The sequence below is a fragment of the Ciconia boyciana genome, chromosome 23, assembly GCF_034638445.1.
Source record: "Ciconia boyciana chromosome 23, ASM3463844v1, whole genome shotgun sequence".
Classification (NCBI taxonomy): domain Eukaryota; kingdom Metazoa; phylum Chordata; class Aves; order Ciconiiformes; family Ciconiidae; genus Ciconia; species Ciconia boyciana.
In genome coordinates this window covers 4896252-4914733 of record NC_132956.1, presented here as the reverse complement: position 1 = coordinate 4914733, position 18482 = coordinate 4896252, and the positions used below count along the sequence as shown (strand labels likewise).

Below are 18482 nucleotides of genomic sequence, written 5' to 3'. Positions count from 1 at the left end.
TTGCATCTGAAAAACTGGTTCCAGACAATGCCAACAAACAAGCCCGCAGCATCGCCCGCGCTGCACCGCCCGGTGCTTCTGGACATGGGAAACCATTAAAGCCTGACAAGAGTAGCTTGGGTTAGAAACGCCGCATTCACAAGGATGAAACACCGAGCACTATAATGGTGGCAAAAATAAGAGGAAGACCAAGGCAAACAGCGACTTGCCTCTCTTCTGAGTCATTTTGAAGTTGTACTTACAATCTATAGCATCTTTGGGCTCTCATTTCTAGGCTTGACAGGAAAGCAGGGCTGGACTCCTTACAGCAGCTCCCCCGCAGCCGAGCGGTTTCCAGCACTAACCTCAGCACAAACACCGAACACCATATTCAAATGACATCCTCCAAGTGGGACAATCAGAAGGACAGCAGTTTGGGGTTTTTTTAACCAATTCTCTTCTTTTTAGGTCTTTATTTTCAGCAAAAAAGAATGTCAAGGACACATTCTGTTTCGCTCTTTCTGTGAAATAACTCCCCTTGAGGTTAAAGGAAATATTTCCAAAATGCCAAATCCAGCACTAATTATGCATGTCCTCCAAGTTCTCTGTATTTTCAGCTGTTTAACTCAATGGAGATGAGCCATAGGGGTTCAGACATATGGCTTCAGACTCCACCAGGCTGAAATGAGGCTGTAAAGAGAGCCCAACGTCACAAGGGGAACGCAAGCAATTTTAAATCACGCCAAGGTAGTTACTAACGACACTCCAAGACAACCAGAAGACATCCACGGGGGATCACAGGATGAATCGAGGTCATTTAAATGTCTCTTACATGACAGCCAACGCTTTATCAGACTTAACACTGTGCAGCAAGAAACCGTGGCTTGAAAAAACCCTGGAAAGAAGTACTAGCAAAAAACCCAAAGTCCACGGGACATATAGTCCCTTAAGTCATCCGATGGACTTCACAACCCTTGCAAAAGAACCAAGACCAGAATGCAAAACTTTGAAGTCTCCAGAGTTCAAGGCTTTATCTTAATCCTGTTCCCACTTTCTAAAAAAAATTGTGCTGATTTTTGAAATTAAGAGCGGTAAGGAAGGGTCTGGGGAGCTCATCTGTATCATTGCACGGGAAGGCTTCAAACCTTACCAGGCACCAGGCTTCTTTAATCAGATTATATTTTATAACCAATTTACTTTGTGATGCCAAACTTGAAAGGATTTCTCATACTCTCTTAATTAGGATGAGGCAAAAAGTCATTTCACCTAATTTTCAACCCACTTCAAGATTAGATTTGAAAGACCACCTATGACACCTTCAGCCTTGTTTGCCCTAAGAATCTGAAAAACAGCAGGCAATAGGATTAGATAGAAATCTAATGAGATAATATATTTACATAATATTTATGCCACTCACTTTTAGGCAAGGTTGTGTTCTTGCATCCTTAGGATGCGGCACTACAGACACTTCCTTTTAGCTGGAAAAAGCTCGAGGTTTATTTTTAAATTTAATTTCCCTTTAAAAGAAACCAAGTGTTTAAATAACAAGGGAAGAGTGCTAATGTAATCTGGGTTTACCAAACCTAAACAACATGAAGTCAAGCTCCGACTTTCCTTAAGCTAAATAACACACTCTCAGAGAGCCCAGTAAAAGCCTTGCGCACACACTCCTGTTTTTAAAAGCAACTTTTTTCTGTAATTTCATTAACATCCTGCTAGTTTCAGGTGTATATACTGATTTTAATCTGAAACACTTAACAGCCATGCAAGGTGGGATACATCATCAAGAACGTACGTATACATGTGTGGTCTCAGCACATGGCATCTTAGGGTCTCAAACATTTAAGCAGTTCACCTTTACTAACCGTGGGGGAAAACAGCCACCTCAACCCCACTGTATGTACTAGTCTGCTACAACTCTTTGTTTAGGTAAAACCTACACAAATCTACACACTGCACAGATAAAAATAGTTTTAAATTCAAGCACCTTATCCAGCAGTCTGGGTGCTTTACAGGATTTCTTCCAGGATACATTTATGGAAAACTCTGCCCTGGCACACGTTGTTATGGAGCATCCAGCTCCACATTCAGTTTGAGTTAAAGGATAATCAAGAAAATTTAGCTCAGATATTCATCCAAACTTCTCAAAGGTTGTCTCCCAGTTCATGCAACAAAGAGATTCCCCGATAAACCTTGAACATTTCTCAATCAAGCCATGGTGATTCACTGCAGGACAGAAAGTCATTTTAAATTCAGGTTTAAAAATGTGCACTTGACATGATGAACACCCTGGTACCGAAGGGCATTAAAGCACTGCCTTACTTTAAGCAGGGCATTTCCCCATCCATGAGAGGGTGGCAGGCAAGTTCAGAAAGCGGTCCTTAAATAGGATATAAATAGCTCTGAGGACATAATCCAGGCTCTCCAGGTTTCGCACAGAAAAGAGGGCACGTTCACACAGTCCAGCACCCATTTCCTTCCAAATGCAGCTCACATCTTCCTGCCCTCCGTCTTTAATTAAGCATTTTACCCCTCCATCAGACTATCGAAGATCTTTCTTTTGCTGACAGCTACCGTCCCAGGTGGACTAACATTTCAATTTATGTTTTTCTCCCTTCTGCAGAGAGCAGCTGTATTAGCTTCTCCAGTCTGTTGCTATAGAAACAAATCAATCCTCAACAGTTTTATTTTTACCAGTTTCTGTGAAATAGGATTTATTTCATTTCCATGACTAAGCTGAACTCCAGAGCGAGCTCTTTGGGCCAGAGACAGTGCCATCTCAGCACTGGACAGGACCTTGTACCCAGTGTCAATGACAAGAGGAAACAGCCATCATATTTAAATGCACCTTCCTCATTTCAAGAGGACACTTCACCTTGAAACGATTCCCATAGCCAGAGCATTACTGAGAAGCAGCTGTATCCGTGGAGCGGAAAGCGGCAGAGGAGTGGATGGCACAGCCTGGAAGGCTACAGACGTGCTGGGAAAGCTCAGCAGAGCACCCAGCAGAAAGCTCACCCACCAGATGACGAGCACTCTCTAGAAAGGCAGAAGGATCGTCTTCATCGAGTCCCCACAAAGAGCTGCACACAGAGGCTGAATTCAGCTCAGTGTAAGCTCCTCATGAAAGGCAAAGGGCTCACATGGGAGTCGAGGCATTAACACATGTTATCTGCTGCTGGCCAGCGAAGCAGCCCCTCCGGGCACTACGATGGAAGGAGCTCAGCCTCCAGGAACTTGTCTTATCCTTGGCCAAGTGCAGCTGGGAGGGGGCTTTCCCTTTGGGTCTGGGATGAACGCAGGTGTAATCTGTACGTATTACCTCTATTCTGTATCACATCTTTCACTCATTTTTTTTAATATCCTGCTTGCTTTCCTTCAATCTCAGTAAAACAGTGCATTACATTTAAAAAAACCCCACTGGATGAACACTGTGTCTTGGCTCAGCTGCTCCTAATATATCAAACACTGTTTCATACATTCATCTTTAGGAAAGTTCAGTTCTCTGCCAAACAGCCTTAATCAGCCAGAGTAGCATAGGACCCACGTCACCAAGCTGAGCAGCTCCACTTCCATAAACACATGCTATTTAGGCAGTCCATATGCAGACACAAATTACTGCATGCAGAGAGCAGGACAACTGCTCTCCAAGCAAAAGAGAAGGGGAGAACCTACTCCTCCGTACTGTCACCTGCACATTTCTGCTATTTCCCTCCTATTGGGTCTAGGAACCGTGCAGCCTCACAAAACAAAAGTTTTCTGTTAGATCAGCCAGCTGGAGTGATTCACTCTGGCAGAGCCACACAACAACTCGAATACCAGGGAAAGAAAATGGGGGAGGACAAGACCACCGCTCTCAGCAGCTAACTGCTGGACAAGCTTAGTTGTAGCCTTCCAATTGCATTAAGTGCCAAAACACGTTTGTTAAACATTCGGTGTCCAGCTGAACTCGGCGTAGCTCCTGCCTTCGAAACGCAGAGCACTCTGGATGTACTCAAATCTGTAGTGACATTTCTTCAGTTTCGGGACTGCAGACAAAAGTAGAGGGGAACGAGGCTATGGAAATGTCAGTATGTCATTGCGCAAACATCCCATATTTGTTTACATGCATAGCTGTGGTTTTGGTCCTGAAATTCCTACACACAGCTCAATGGTAGGATAATAAGTTGGGGTATACAGATCAAAAAGCCACGAGGGAATCTCACAAACATCCACTCAAGTCTCACAAGCATCCGCTCTGCCATCAAGCTAAGAACAGAGAAATCCCCCTGCATGGACGCGCTGAATGCAGCTGCCAATTCCAGCATAATAAAGTGAGCCCTAAAGTCTTCAAGATGCAAATTGCAAGATGGCACCTGGCATTTTAACCAAACCATCAGCGCCTAGCTCAAACCGCTCCTGGGGGCACCCTGCACACAAGCCACCTTCTCAGTCCTTGGGCTTCTTACAGCTGTTTAGGACAGTCCAGCCAGCTCTTGAGCCAGTCTTGTTCAGGACATGGAAAATAAGTAAACTGCATGTCATGGATGCATTTCACTGTTCCTCCCACAATGGGGCAGAGCACAAATCTTATGTGAGCCCTGCGAATGCTAAGAGCTGTAAAATGATGCTCCTAGGAAGGAGTGTCACCTAGCAATTGGAAAATCACCCTGGGAGCCCTGCCTCCTCAGCTCTGCTCCTGCCCTCAGCAACGCATGGGGATACTCCAGCTATTTAAATCCTGGCATCTGTCAGCCTTGGCTCTGACATCCTCAGCATCCTCAACACAATCTGACCCATCTAACACTCCTCACCTAACATCCTGACCCACCTAATGCTCCTCACACCACATCTCAGCCCACAGTAACTGCCTCATGGAGTATTTGAGGTAACCTGTATGAGCATACGGATATTTCCAAAACCTGTTTGGCACTTCAAAACACCCTGCTGAGAAACTCTCAAAGCAAAGTGAAAATTAAGCTAATGTCTTCTCACCCTCCGTCTGACAAACACGTTGGCACTCCCAAGAGAGCAAGTCCCAGGACACTGGAGGACTCGGCACCCGGGTAAAGACTGATGGGAAGTCAATAGCCAGAAGAATTCACCCCAGCCTGGACACCCACCTATGTTACAGAGCCAGTCACAGAGGTTTTGAGTCACTGCCTACACAGTTAAGACACTATTACTCAGAGTTAACAGAGAGATTCCTATCCGACGTGCTGCGCTCGGAGCATTTTGCTCGAAGCCTGCACCACTTCAGTCAATTCACATCTGCTCCCAACTCCTTACCCGTTTAATTCAGCTCTTCCACACCCTCCACAGCACCGCTGCACCTCCCTCCAACTTCTAACCATCTTTTCTGCCAACCAAACCAGGCAGCGCCAGGTCGCTGCCCTCTGCGTGCGTGGCATGGAAACCTCAGACTGCACACGGCGTGTCTGGAAGGAAGCAGGACAAAATTTTCCCAACAGAGTTTCAAAGAAAGGGGAGCCACCTACACAACACAATTTTCATGTGCACGCCAAGCAAGCCCTGGGTGCTACATAAAGACCAAGTTCTCTTACAGTGGAAGAGACAGCATCCGCGGCTTAGGCGAGCAAAGCAGGACACAGCTAACGTGACTTCTCCGAGGTCCCACAGCAAGTTTACGGCACAAAAACCCCAGTCCTCCCCAGACACAACCCTAATCACAGAATCATGCTGACCAAGGCATGCAAATAAAACATTCCAGAGCTGAATTAGAAGATCACACAGATACAAAACGCTTAAGAGCCACTGCCAATACTTGTAGCCTTGCTGAATTATTTTAAAAGTGCTTAGAAAACAATTCACAGAAAAAGAGCCGGTGCACACCTAATGCCTGTGGCACTAATACTCTTAGCAATACCAGCGTTCAGGTATCTAATTAGAGAGAGATCTGCCCTGCTTAGCTGTTTGCATGGTAGGGTGTGGAATAGAAGACACTTTAAAAGTGGGCGAGATTATTAATCACAGCACCAAGAAGAGTGAAAGACCCAGTCATGATTTCTAACACAGCCCTGTTTTATGCAAACGCACCAGGAGCGACTTCCTTTTTATGGGGGAAGGGAAAGAGAGGGAAATATTTTGTTTGCACCTTTACACAATCCTGGAAGCTTGGACCTTGGAGCCGAGCTGCTGTCCCCTGCCACTATCTCAGCCAAACACTGCAGGACTTGCCACTTAATCACAAGACCTGGCCCCACATAGCACAATAACAATACACCTGTGAACGGACAGACACACTAACAGCCTTTTCTCTACTACGTATGGGGCAATTCCTCTTTTTCCCCCAGTCAGCTGCACCGTCCGAGCGGGACCTCCCTTCCCAGTGGAAATGCAGCAGGCAGAAAGGCTGCAGACAGACTCTCAGACCACTGGGAGAACGTGTAGCACCAACAAATAATCTCTTTAAATCATTCAGCTGCACAAGAACAAATCTGAAACCCCACTTTTTTTAAACTAGAAATAATTTTTCTGACTCTAACCACATTTGGACTATTTGAAGCTACTTTAAATGTTCAGCCATTGCACCATGTCATTTCCTAAACCAAACAAAATACTCACCAGTAATAACTGCTGCAAGTTGACTAGAACACTTGCTGTGGCTTCTGTGAAGCAACAACTGAACCCTTTCCCACAACAGATGTATACAAAAAAGTCCTAAGTCACAGCAGAAGTTTCTCCTTGATACACTTACAGAAGATTACGTACACAATCCGAGGCTCAACACCAGCCTCAGTTTCCCTTCTCGTCGACAAAGATCCAGTCTTTTCACATCAATAGATGAAAATAAAAAGCTTTTTCTGCAGATTTGGCTTTAACACAATTCATCCCTTACTGCTACTGGCAAAACCTACTGAATGCAGCTTGATATTTCAGGCCACAGATTGCTTTGTTGCTTTCTGCCTTTAACTTCACAGTGAAGCAGAAAAAAAAAAATCCAAATTCTGCAGCCTCTGTGCCTAAAACCCAAGGAACTTCATGGATTCACAAAGCATTTGGGATTTCTGGACTTGCTTTTGCTTATAAGCATTAAGCTGTGTTTACATTAAGTTGATATTATCTCTAGATGCTCACTGATCCTCAAGAAATTCTTTTGCCCGTGCTATATGAGATAGCTTCTGAAAAATGGAGCGGCTAGGGTACGATCAAGGAGCGGAGATCTGCATCAGACTCCTGGACCCAGCTTTCAGCAGATTTCCAGGCCCTGAACAGATCCCAATGATCGCGCTACGTGAGCAGATCCCAGAGGCTGTGTGGACGGCAGCATGAAGCCAAGCCTCCCCCCAAACCCTGGCAAGCCACCACCTCTTTGTAAGCCCCACCATCTGCTTCAGAAAAAGCCAGAAACCAATCTCCCTCTCCTCTGCTGCTTCTCATCCTCCCCATATCCTTCCTATTACTTCAACCTGCCGCTTGCGTTCCCTTATTCACATTAGCTTTCCACCGAGGTTTATTTTCCTGCCTAACATTTCTAGTGTTACATCGTGGCACATTCACCCCCTAGGGAGAGACTTTATCTTTAATTCTATCTATGCATTTCCTTCTCGTGTGGCTTATCACAGTCTATCACATCTCGCTTCCTGCTTACCTGCAGAAATTGGTGATTTTGTTTGGAGTTTGTGCACGTCTCGCACCCAAAGGGCTCAGCTCAGTGATCTAAGCAGGAAGTATGAAAGCCTCAGACCTTGACAAAGTTCACATTTAAATTATAATAAACATGGTAGGCAGTTAAGTTTATGTGATAAAACAACATGTTCCACAGAATTTACTGCCAGGGGCATCTTCTATGACTTTATGGACCGGCATTTGCTCTCTTTGTAAAAAAAAAAAAAGGCACAAAATTAGTGTCCCAGCTCAGACCAGTCCCCCAGCTCAACACAAACGCTTACCAGGTGTAATAATGGGAATGCAGCTTCCCACACCATGCCCACAAACATGCCTGTTTCTTCCAGGAAATAGCTGTTCTGTACCTAATTCAAAACTATATTTTTCAGATGTCTGAAACGCTGCAGAACTGCGCAGAAAAAGCTGGGACCGGCACCTCAGAAGGGGAGATGGTCTTTTGAGAACAGGTAGTCCAAACAGTGCGACTTTAAAAAAAAAAAAAGGAACTAAACACCGTGCTGACATCAAAGAGACCCGAAATCAGACGGAGGAAGGAACAAGGGAGCTGTGCCAGCCCAGACGAGCATTTACGACTCTGCTCTTGGAACGAGCTTTGGGAGGTGGAGGACAGCTTAGCAGCTCCCTTATCAGGAGGTATCTTTAAATATGTGAGCAGCTTCAGCAGGACCAGGAATCAAAATCACCGCGCAAAAGGAGGAAGGCTGCTAGAAGTTGTTTGAGGAAGGGAAAACACGGAATGTACAGAACTGACCATGGACAGGCTTCTCCACCACAGCCGAGGGGGAAGAAAAGTTCCCATGTTCTAGCATTGGTAAAGGTAAAGCTTCCCACACCACGCACAACCTTAAAATTAAAGTAACCTGTCTTTTCCTCACAGTTGATCTAGACCCCTACCCCACCAGCTTTGGCCATCCTCTCGTCTTGCAGGCTGACTGCTGTTTTGCAAGGCAATGGCACGGGTGTCAGAGGCGCTTTTCACAGGTGCCCAACTAAGAAATCGTGTTTGGCTCTTATAAAAGGCACAAGGCCGTTTTGCCAGAAGCTTGCAGCAGGACCCACTTCTGAGCAAGGATAAAAGCAGTCTTACCCCCTTGTCTAAATACTTCTGAATCTCAATGACAAAGCTTTGTAACCTAAATTCTCTCAGGTACAGCTTTATCATACATACAAAAACTAAATCCCTGCTCCAGATACCTATTTTGTGATTTCTTTACCCACCAGCACTGAAGACATCTATTGTTTAAGCAGCTTTCCTGCACTGCAGAGCCTTGATAAGAAGTTAGCCACCAAGTGAAGCACCTTAGCATTCTCCCTCAACTTAACACTTCCATTAATGCTTCCACTTAATTGGCACCGTGACTTTCTCTGGGCACATGTCCAGTCCATATTTACTGTTTTTAATTTAGAAAATGCATCTAATCATCATGGCGGGGGGGGGTATTTAAGAGAAAACCTTTTAGCTTTAAAGTTATTCCAAAGTTGTTCTTGACCTGTTGCACACCTCGGGATGCCATACTCCGGAGAAGGCAGGGGTTGGTGGGGCGGACACTGCGCAAAGTCTTTTCTGTTACCTCTGCCCTTCCACCCTCCTCCTACAGCATCAGGTCCCTTTAATTTGCCAATCTTTGACTTTCCATGAAGTGTCGGGCAGACAAAACTTCATATTCCCTGTTTCCAAACCCTTGAAGTTATTTTTAAAAGAGTACAGAAAGGCAAAGTTAGCTATAATTAAATACCATGCCTGCTGTGAAGAACTTATTGCAACATCCTCCCTGCCCCCGGGAAGCAGGGAAACCGCAGGCGAAGGTGTTCCGGAGGAATCATGCACATCAAGAGATGAGCAAAGAAGTCAGTAATCAGGCTTGGCACCAGGGGCAAGAGTTAATTTCACACTTTGCAGAATGAAAACAGACCACAACAGAGCTAAGGCGACACACAGGCAGAAGACAACTGTCCAAATTTCTTCTCCAATGCACTAAGGCTACTTTGAAACTTAGTCTGGCTACTTTTTTTTTGGAAACTCAATCCCTAAAATCCAACCTTATGCTGCTGTACTAAGGGGACACGAAGGAGTATGTTTGCTACTGTAATAAACCTTTCAGCGGAGCTTGTACATCTTCGAGCCATCTCACAGCCACACCAGGATGCTAAGCAATCACTTAGATTGAGCCCAGGCTACAGAAAACAGTTTTGAACACTGCCCAGCTTGTCCCAGCTGCTCCCCAAACAATTGTCAGACTCTCCTTGCAGGTAAATTTAGCAGCTGTTTCTCATAAAAACCTCCTCACTGTAAAACAAGCACAAGTCTTCTCACGTGGAGTCATTTAACCCAAAGTAAAAGCCCAACAAGTTGACAGAGCACCAGAAACACTCAGAAAGCCTCTAAATAGTTAAAAGTCCATTTTCAATATCCAGCATGCATCATTCCCTGCAGCACCCAAGCCCTCGAACAATCCCCAGCTACCCGCTGCTTCCCCACACACCGTGGCCCCCTGAACTCCCACCCCACTGCCAGTTTTGCAAGAGGTGACTGCAGGTAAGAGCAGACTATCCTCACGGTCGCTGCCCGGCGTTTGTAACGCTGAGATCGAGGAAGACTGCAGCCACTGCTCGTACAAAGGTGGTATTGAGGCCACGATCTGCTCAGGTTTGCAATCACGCTCAGGGCGAGCATCCACGTGGGGTGTGCATGCAAACTGCTGTAAATCCAGGGATGATGCTGCAGATTTCACGCAGCAAGTTAACGATGCGCTGCAATGACTCCCAACATGCTGGGAACACCAACACGCTTCCAGAGCGAGAACCACCATCATAAGCATGCAAAAAGCCTGACAGTAACTCAGCAGCAGAGAGAAAACGGTTCAGGGATTGGGAAGTTTGGTGGGAGAAATGGATCGTTATAGTGTGAACTGACAGACATTTCAGACAGTCGAGTTAATGAACACAGAAGCTGTGAATGACAGCTGTGACATCCACCATCCTTCAGATACGCGTCTACACACGAAACCACGTTTACATGTGAAAAATCACGCTAACTGATCAGACATCAAACAGCCTGCCCATTCCACAAATCAGCTGGTATCACAAGCCGTTGTCTTACCGGGGAAAAAAGGTCGCTGTTGTCACCACGCACTGTCGGAAAGTGCGGCGGAGCTGTTAGAACAAGAGGCTGATAACACTCGTGGTGTGTATTTAACTCACTGACCCTCTCCACTTTATCTAAACACCCTGCAAGTACATCCATCTTCCAACGTAGACAAGCCTGAAGTGGGCAGAGCCATTTCCCACTCAAAACAAGGACTCAGAGCCTTTAATATATTAAAAGAGAAGAATAAAGTTCGACCCAAGAGCAGATTTACATTTCAGAGAAGCAAATGTACACACCAGGAAAGCACAAGCTCTCCGTGTTAGCGGGTCTCTGCCATTCAGCTCAACATGCAAGAGCAGAGTTCTGATAAGGTTATGTGAAAGGAAAAATGGATCAAATTTGGCCACAAATGGGCAAGTCATATCCTTCTTAATAGTCAGGCCGCACAGTGACCATGTCACTCGGCGCTAGACTCAAATCTCCTCCCCCGTCCCAGTATAAACCAGTTGCTCAGGGAACAGGAACAGCAGCATTTCCAGCAGAGAAGCTGAAATGGCAAAATGATGCAACTCAAAAAACGCACCAGCAAGTGGTTTCCTCAGGAGATGCCAAAAAAAAGGGGAGAAGAAAAAACTAACAAAGGTCTAAGAGCTTCAAAACAGAGCAAATCACACAGCACGGTACTTTAAATGTTAAAGCAAATGACTCTGCCCTCCATCTGCTTGTGCAGCCCCCAGCACGGCTGACCCCCAAGCCCCACCGGCCACCGCCGATTTGAGTACCATAGCAGAAGGGTGTTACTGCAAGCCACGAAAATTACTGAGGAAGGGCGAGCGTGCACAGAGCAAGAGCAGGGAGAGGACACCTTGCCAAACACCCGATTGCACATCTGTCCCAGTAAATTCATCCAGCAGCTCTCCTCACCGTGGGAACCTACACATGTCCTGGCTTCAGAGTCAGCAGCCTCTGCTAGCACCCTGACCTGGAGTCCTCCTCCAAACGCATCACGTTTTCCCAGTTACACCAGTCTACAGCTACCGAAGGTAACCAGCAGGCATCCACAACCCCGTAGCCTGCAGCAGTCCGAGCCCCGGGGGACATGCCACCGAGGGCAGCAGCCAGCCCTGGAAGCGCCCGCTCCAGACAGCCTCCTCTTCCCCTCCCAGCCCGCCGGCCCCTGCCACTCCTCGCCTCAGGGCGCACGAGCCCAAGGGGCTCCACCGCTAGCCCCCTCCAGCACGGCCTCCTCACACCTCTGGTCCCACGGGCAGCACCAAACCCTCAGGGCTCCCCCAGCCCCATCCTCACGCACCGTGTGCCCCACATCCATCACAGCCCACTGTAACGTCTCAACCCATCCCCTCGGCCCCCCAGTTCCCACACCATGTGCCTCCTCCTTTGGCCCACGCTGGCCCAGACCTCCAGGGGACCGGCCTCCCCAGTCCCTCCGCACTCGCAGCACTGCAGCCCACATCCACGTCCCCCAGGGCTCCAGCCCACACCACTGAGCCCTAGGGACCTCCAACAGCCCCTTGTCCCACAGCCCTCTCACCCACGTGCTCCACCCCAAGAGCACATCCAAACCCCTACAGCTGCCTCCCTGCCCCTCATTCCTCCACAGCCCACAGCCCTGTTCCACAAACCCCAGCTCATGCCTTCTAGCCCCACACCCCTACAGACCCACAGCTCCTGCCTCCTCCACCCCTATCAACATGGCTGCATACTCCCTACCTTCCCCACAGTTCTACAACAGCCCAAAAGCCCACATCTCCTTTCTCACCCACAGCCCCCCCAAGCCCCACAGACACACGCTCCCCCCCCGGCTGCACGGCCCTACAGGTCCCCAGCCCCACACACCATCCCCTGCCCCGTGCCCCTGAATCTCCCCAGGCCGTACACCCCTCTTCCAGCCCCATGGCCCTGCAGCACCCCATCCCCATACACCCCACTGCTCTAAATCCCCACAGAGCTGGGCCCCAACCACACTCTCCCTACCTTCGCCATCTCCCACCCCATGGCCCTGCAGCCTCTCGGTCCCCCTCCCCTATATATGTCCCTTCTGTCTCACAACCCACCAGCCCCCCAAGCCCACACAGCCTCCCCCTTACCAGGCCCGCAGCCCCCTCCCCAGACCCCCTACCTCCTCCTCGGCCCTACAGCCCCTCCACAGCCCTGAGCCCCCCCGCCCCCAACCCCTCAGCCTCCCAGGCCGCGCTCACCTGAGGAGACTGGACAGCGGGTGCCCCACACCGCCGCTCCCGCTGCCTCCTCCGCCGCCTCCCCCCCCCGGGGCGCCTCCTCCACCTCCTCCTCCCCCCCCGGAGCCACCGAAGCCGGAGCTGAGACGTTTCCCCGATAACAGCTTCTCCACGGCGGGCAGGTTCCCCGTACGGGCGGCCTCCAGCAGCTCCTGCTCCTTCCCCATGGCCCGGCCCGGCCGCCGCCGCCCGCCGCCGCCGCCTCCCGCCAAGCCACGCCCCCCGAATGGCCTTCCGGGGCGGGGCCTGCGGGGAGGCGGGGTCGAGGGGGGCGGAGACTGGGGGAGGCTCCGCCCATCTCCCCGCCAGAGGCCCCGCCCGCCTCCCCGCAGCTCCGCCCCCCCGCTGGGTTATTCTTTCAAGGAACCCTTTTCTCCACCTCATTTTTTGGCTCGTTTGAGTTAATTTTATTCGTTGAACGCGTGAATAATATAAAAGCGGGATTCCGGCACGTGCTGCAGGGTGAAAGAGGCGGTTTTTGGTCAAATCCCATCTCCCAGGTTTCTATAAAACACCCCCGGGCAGTAGCTCAGGGGTGTATACACAGAAGACCACGTATAAAAGCAGAATGTATATAAAGGAGGACATATATCAAGGAGGAATATCTTTGCCAGGGTTTTCCCTCCACGTATTTATTGGGAGGATGAATATTCACGGGTAATTTCGCAGCTATTTTCCCACAGGGAAGCCTTTGGGGAGGCGCGGTGTTTTGCATTGCAGGCTGAGGATCAGCCTACACTGGGAAGTGAAACGGTTACAAGCACTTATCCGCTGTATAATGCTAGAAACCAGCATAAAAATAATTCAAATGCGGCCAGATGGTTCATTTGAACGTGATATTAACAATATCAGCACTAACAGCTAGCGCTGCTCTCTCCCTCAAAGGGGAGTTGCACAGTTTGACTCAGGCGGTTTTCGATCCCCGTGCGTGGGGAAGCTCGTCACAGCGCAATTCGCGCTTAAGGGAGGTGAAGGGAGCTCGTCCCCATCCCCTCTTGCACCACACACATGGGAGACTCGCAGGAGATCACAGCCTCGGCACCCAGCTAAAGCACCACCGGCCTCACGCCGCTGAGTGTTCGTCTGGGTCTCCACACGCAGCATTACCTCCCTGCCGGGGGCTCGGGACCACCGAACCGCAGAGAGGAGGAGGAGGATGCGTAAAGGAGCTGGTGGAAATTTCACGTATTTAGCACCTTTAGCCAAAGGCATTCCAGGACTTCGCATGCCGGAATGAACCCTGCAGTCCTGTGAAGCGGGTGAAGGTTGTCCCGCTTTACAGCGTAATGAACAAAGCAAGCAAGCAGCGGGTCAGGATCCGGAGGCCGAGGAGGGGCCAGGGTGGTCGGGGATGTGGGTGCCAGGGCTGCCCCACACCGTGCCGCAGCCCGAGCCTCGCTCCCTGCTGCCGGAGAGGGACCTGTTAGAAGGGAACATTGGAGAAGATGGACCGCGCCAGCCTGTCCAAACCGGCCCCTGCTCCCGAGACACAAAATCAGCGGGAAACCCGCCGTGACACCTCGAGGAGGTCTGGCTTGTTGGTAACTTCCATCAGGGCCCAGACTGAGCTGTGCACGCCCGCCCCGCCCCGCTGTAACGTCTGTCCTTTTTAACATCCAGTTTTTTCTCTGTTTCTACGCAAAAGATGCCCACAGCTAGAGGGGACCCGCCCGGCCCCCGGCCCCCAGCCTCCCTCCCCCCTCAGCCACCAGCCCAGCTCCCCGCAGGGCCTCCCTCACCCCACGCTCGCCCCGGATCTCCCCTCGCCCCGGCCGCCCCCCCGTGCCCCAGCACCGGCTCCAGCCCTTCCCACCCCAGCTCCCCCAGTCCCCCCAGTCGCCCCAGCCCTTCCCACCCCAGTCCCCCCAGTCCCCCAGCCCTTCCCATTCCAGTCCCCCCAGTCCCCCCAGCCCTTCCACCCCAGTCCCCCCAGTTCCCCAGTTCCCCAGCCCTCCCCACCCCAGTCCCCCAGTCCTCCCAGTCCCCCAGTCCACCCAGTTCCCCAGTCCCCCTAGTTCCCCCAGCCCTCCCCACCCCAGTCCCCCAGTTCCCCCAGCCCTTCCCACCCCAGTTCTCCCAGTTCCCCCAGCCCTTCCCACCCCAGCTCCCCCAGTCCCCCCAGTCCCTCCAGCCCTTCCCACCCCAGTTCCCCCAGTGGCCCCAGCCCTTCCCACCCCAGTCCCCCCAGTCCCTCCAGCCCTTCCACCCCAGTCCCCCAGTTCCCCCAGTCCCCCAGCCCTCCCCACCCTAGTCCCCCCCCAGCCCGGCCCCACGCCTCACCCGCAGCCGCAGGCCCGTTGCCCTGGCGACAGGCCCCGCCCCGCCGCCGGAAAGGCGCGGCCCTTCGCGGCAGCCGTAGCGTCGCGTCGCGTCATCAGGCAGCGACGGCGCTGGGCGAAGCGATGGCGGATCCCGGCGAAGCGGGCCGGGAGGAGCTCGGGGCCGCCGCCGACCAGGACGCGCCGCCCGCGGCCTCGTCCCCCTCGGGGGATGGAGCGGCGGCCGCGGAGGAGCCGGCGGCCGCGGAGGCGGCAAGCGAGGGCGAGGCGGGAGAGGCTGGCGGAGACGGCGAGCCCAAGGCGGAGGCGCCGGACGGGGAGGTGAGGCTGGGCCGACCCCGCTGTGAGGGGGGAGCGCGGCCCCGCCGGGCTCTGGGGCCGCCGAGCCGAGCGCTGCGCTCTCGCCCAGGTGAGGAGCGTGGAGGGGGAGGCGGCGGACGGGGAGGACCCCAACCTGCAGCCGTCCGCGGCCAAGAAGGTGAAGCTGGAGCTGAAGGAGCGGAAGGAGAAGAAGCACAAAGTGGACGAGGACGAGATCCAGAAGATGCAGTGAGTGCCGGGGCGCCGGGCCGCGGCGCCTGGGGAGGCTGGTGCTCGGGCGGGCACCGCGCCCCGCACGGGGTGCGCTGTTGGGAACCGCAGTAATCGTTTAACCGGTTTATGAGCGCGTGGTTAACGATGTCTGTAGCTCCGTCCCCGATCCCTCCCCTCCCGAACGAGCCCGGCCGTTTTGCATTATAAACCTTAGCACCGCGGGAGCGCTGCCTTTCCCTTCCCGGCTCTGTTTTGTACTGCAGGAGACTTGGGACAGTAGAAGGGCTTTGCAGGACTGTGGCAGTGGCCTGAAGAGCTTCAGACTTTTATTTTTGCTGTAAACGATCAATTCTCTCCACTCCAGAATACTGGTCTCTTCCTTTTCTGAAGAACAGTTGAATCGTTACGAGATGTATCGCCGGTCTGCTTTCCCCAAAGCTGCTATTAAACGGGTACGACTTCAACAGTGCTTCGCCACAGAAGGAGTCTGAGCAGAACAAGCGGGCTGAGCCTTACTAAGCCCGGCTGCGGTCATGCCTAGGCCTTGCACGAGACGAGCTGGCTCTGCGGTGCGCCCTCCTCCAGCTGCGTCTCGGCCCCCGTGGCTGAAAGCGTTGTCCTCAGATCACCTTATCCCATTAGGTTCTAGCTCAGTGCCCTCGCACGGCTTACGCAGTTTAAATAGGAGCTCATCTTAAATAACGGGGGCCTGGGGGGCCGTGAGGCAACGGGAAAAAGTGACTGCTGGTCCAGGGCCTGCAGCTGAATGACGGGTCAGCTAAACCTTGACAGCCAGCACGTGCCCAAAGCTATAGGACCGATTTCTAAAGATCAATTATTCCTCTTCTAAGCACTTCATTAGCTGTTGGTTGATATTTGACAGGCTCAAACTGCTAAATATGAGTTAAACCGTTTCACCATTGCTGTGTGTCCCTCGCTCAACTGTCTGTCTGTCTCTCGTGCAGCTGATCCAGTCCATCACCGGCACCTCCGTCTCTCAGAACGTCGTTATCGCCATGTCTGGCATCTCCAAGGTCTTTGTTGGGGAGGTGGTGGAGGAAGGTGAGTGGCACATGTTGACTAAAAAGTTAAAGATACGGGGGGAATTCATTGCTTAAAGCAGAGCAGAAGGATGTGGACCAAGACCGGCCACGTTGTGGTTCCCAGTCTTGCTGTCTCGCGGGGCCCTCTGGCCTTCCAGCAGCAGCAGAACACTGCAGTTAAGGGCTAAGCCAAGAGAGGGGTGAAGCGTGGTGTTGCCCATAGTCCTCTAATCCAATCAGTATCACTGCCCGTGAGTCAGCAGAGGTTGGTGACCACCGACCTCCTGGTTGATCCTCTCTAGGGAGGATGACGTAGAAGTTCTTGCCCTGTAAGTCAACCTGTGAGCAGGCTGCAGTAAGGATCTCTTGTTAATACTGCCGTGGACAAATTCAGCCCAGAGAGAAATGAGTTATTTAAGCCTCTTAACCTGTAAGAGTCTTCCTTTGTGGGATGAGCCAAGATCTCTTTGGGACACCGGGTGGGAGGCTGACCCAGCTGTGTCCCTGCTCTGCTTGGGCTGGAGGAGGAGGTGATACTGGTTTCGATGCCAATAAGTTTGCATAGGCTTGTCACGCAAAGCGTGGCCTATGTGTGCCGGGATCACCATTACCGGGGTGATGCAGCTTTACTGCTGCTGTCTCTGCAGCGCTGTGTTGCCTGAGGCGGTTTGGATAAGCAGCTTCACTGCTGTCGTTAATTGCTTCATGTTGTTAATTGCTTCGTGTCCTTGGCAGGAGGCGTGAATGATAATTACTGTAAATGATAGAAAAGAAACTGGCCCGTAAGTCCACTGTAGGTTTTACCTTCCTGTCGCTGCTGTACACAACAACCCCAAAACACACCACCCAGCCCAGGGGTGGCTTGAGAGCAGAAGGTTTAAGATTGTAAGTTCTTGCGTGATTGAAACCAGTGTATTCCATAGTAGCTGGAGTGGCTTAAAAAGCAGTTCATTCTGGTCTGGTATCAATGCCCCCAGGAGTGACTTTTCTTTCAGCCAAAAAGAAGCACACAAAGTGGCTTCATTCTTGTGTATTAACAAAACGTGAGCTGTAAACCCTGGATGAAAATGTTACCTGTTGCCTTTAAAATTAAAGCTCAAACAGCAAGAGACTGGCTAAGCGTAGCTGTCCTCATGTGAACTCCTTCGTTTTTGTTTAGCACTGGATGTGTGTGAGAAGTGGGGGGAGCTGCCACCCCTGCAGCCCAAACACATGCGAGAGGCGGTGAGGAGGCTCAAGTCACGAGGACAGATCCCCAATTCCAAATATAAGAAGATCATCTTCCACTGAAGGGTCCCAAGAGCAGCGAGAGAAGACAAGTTAAAACAAGCTTCCTGTTGCGAACCTCCCAACAGTTCCAGCAGAGCTACAAGACTGAAGCTCCTTCAGGAGCGTTGTGTGTAGGCTTAAGTGACTGCAGGGAGGCTCCCTGCCATCACTGCTGAAGCCTGGCTTGTCATCCGAGGACTGTGCAGAAGCAGGCAGGAGCCAAATCTCTGACCTGGAGCCTTGAGCTCCTCTGCTTCAACAGAGCAGGGACAGGAGCATTCAAGGTCTTCAGTGTCTTCACCCACCAGGGTCATACTGATGTAGTGGTGTCTGTGTACAGAAGTGTCTTTTTTTTTTGTACATTAAACTTGTTATCATATTCTTAGTCTTGTTGGGAATAGCT

At 51.1% G+C, this 18482-nt stretch overlaps 2 protein-coding genes across 11 annotated transcripts in view; one reads left to right on the top strand and one right to left on the bottom strand.

Annotated features, from left to right (window-relative positions):
- ANKS1A (ankyrin repeat and sterile alpha motif domain containing 1A) overlaps positions 1-13157 on the bottom strand; it is a 110448-nt gene extending 97291 nt beyond the window's left edge. For 9 of the 10 annotated variants that reach the window (XR_012046153.1, XM_072886253.1, XM_072886254.1 and 6 more), the window contains exon 1: positions 12916-13157. Coding sequence is in view for 9 of the 10 variants with exons in the window: in XM_072886253.1 (XP_072742354.1) it covers positions 12916-13121 (206 nt within the window). In the remaining variant the exon portion in view is untranslated. Of the gene's footprint in view, positions 1-11620; positions 11653-12915 lie in introns of those variants that run through there. The other variant, XM_072886261.1, reaches the window with a different exon arrangement.
- Positions 13158-15329: 2172 nt separating this feature from the next.
- Positions 15330-18479, top strand: TAF11 (TATA-box binding protein associated factor 11). The gene is made up of 5 exons (XM_072844946.1): positions 15330-15554; positions 15643-15782; positions 16132-16219; positions 16733-16829; positions 17970-18479. The coding sequence occupies exons 1-5, from the start codon at positions 15357-15359 to the stop codon at positions 18098-18100; spliced, it is 654 nt and encodes a 217-aa protein (XP_072701047.1). The 5' UTR covers positions 15330-15356; the 3' UTR covers positions 18101-18479.
- The last annotated feature ends 3 nt before the right edge of the window (positions 18480-18482 follow it).

What these genes read in the sequence shown, in the direction of transcription:
- TAF11 (XM_072844946.1), top strand. Translation starts at nt 15,357, where the DNA reads ATGGCGGATCCCGGCGAAGCGGGCCGGGAGGAGCTCGGGGCCGCCGCC. An exon ending in CCAAAGCTGCTATTAAACGG is followed by an intron (nt 16,220 to 16,732) that starts GTACGACTTCAA and finishes TCTCTCGTGCAG; the next exon opens with CTGATCCAGTCCATCACCGG. An exon ending in TGGGGAGGTGGTGGAGGAAG is followed by an intron (nt 16,830 to 17,969) that starts GTGAGTGGCACA and finishes GTTTTTGTTTAG; the next exon opens with CACTGGATGTGTGTGAGAAG.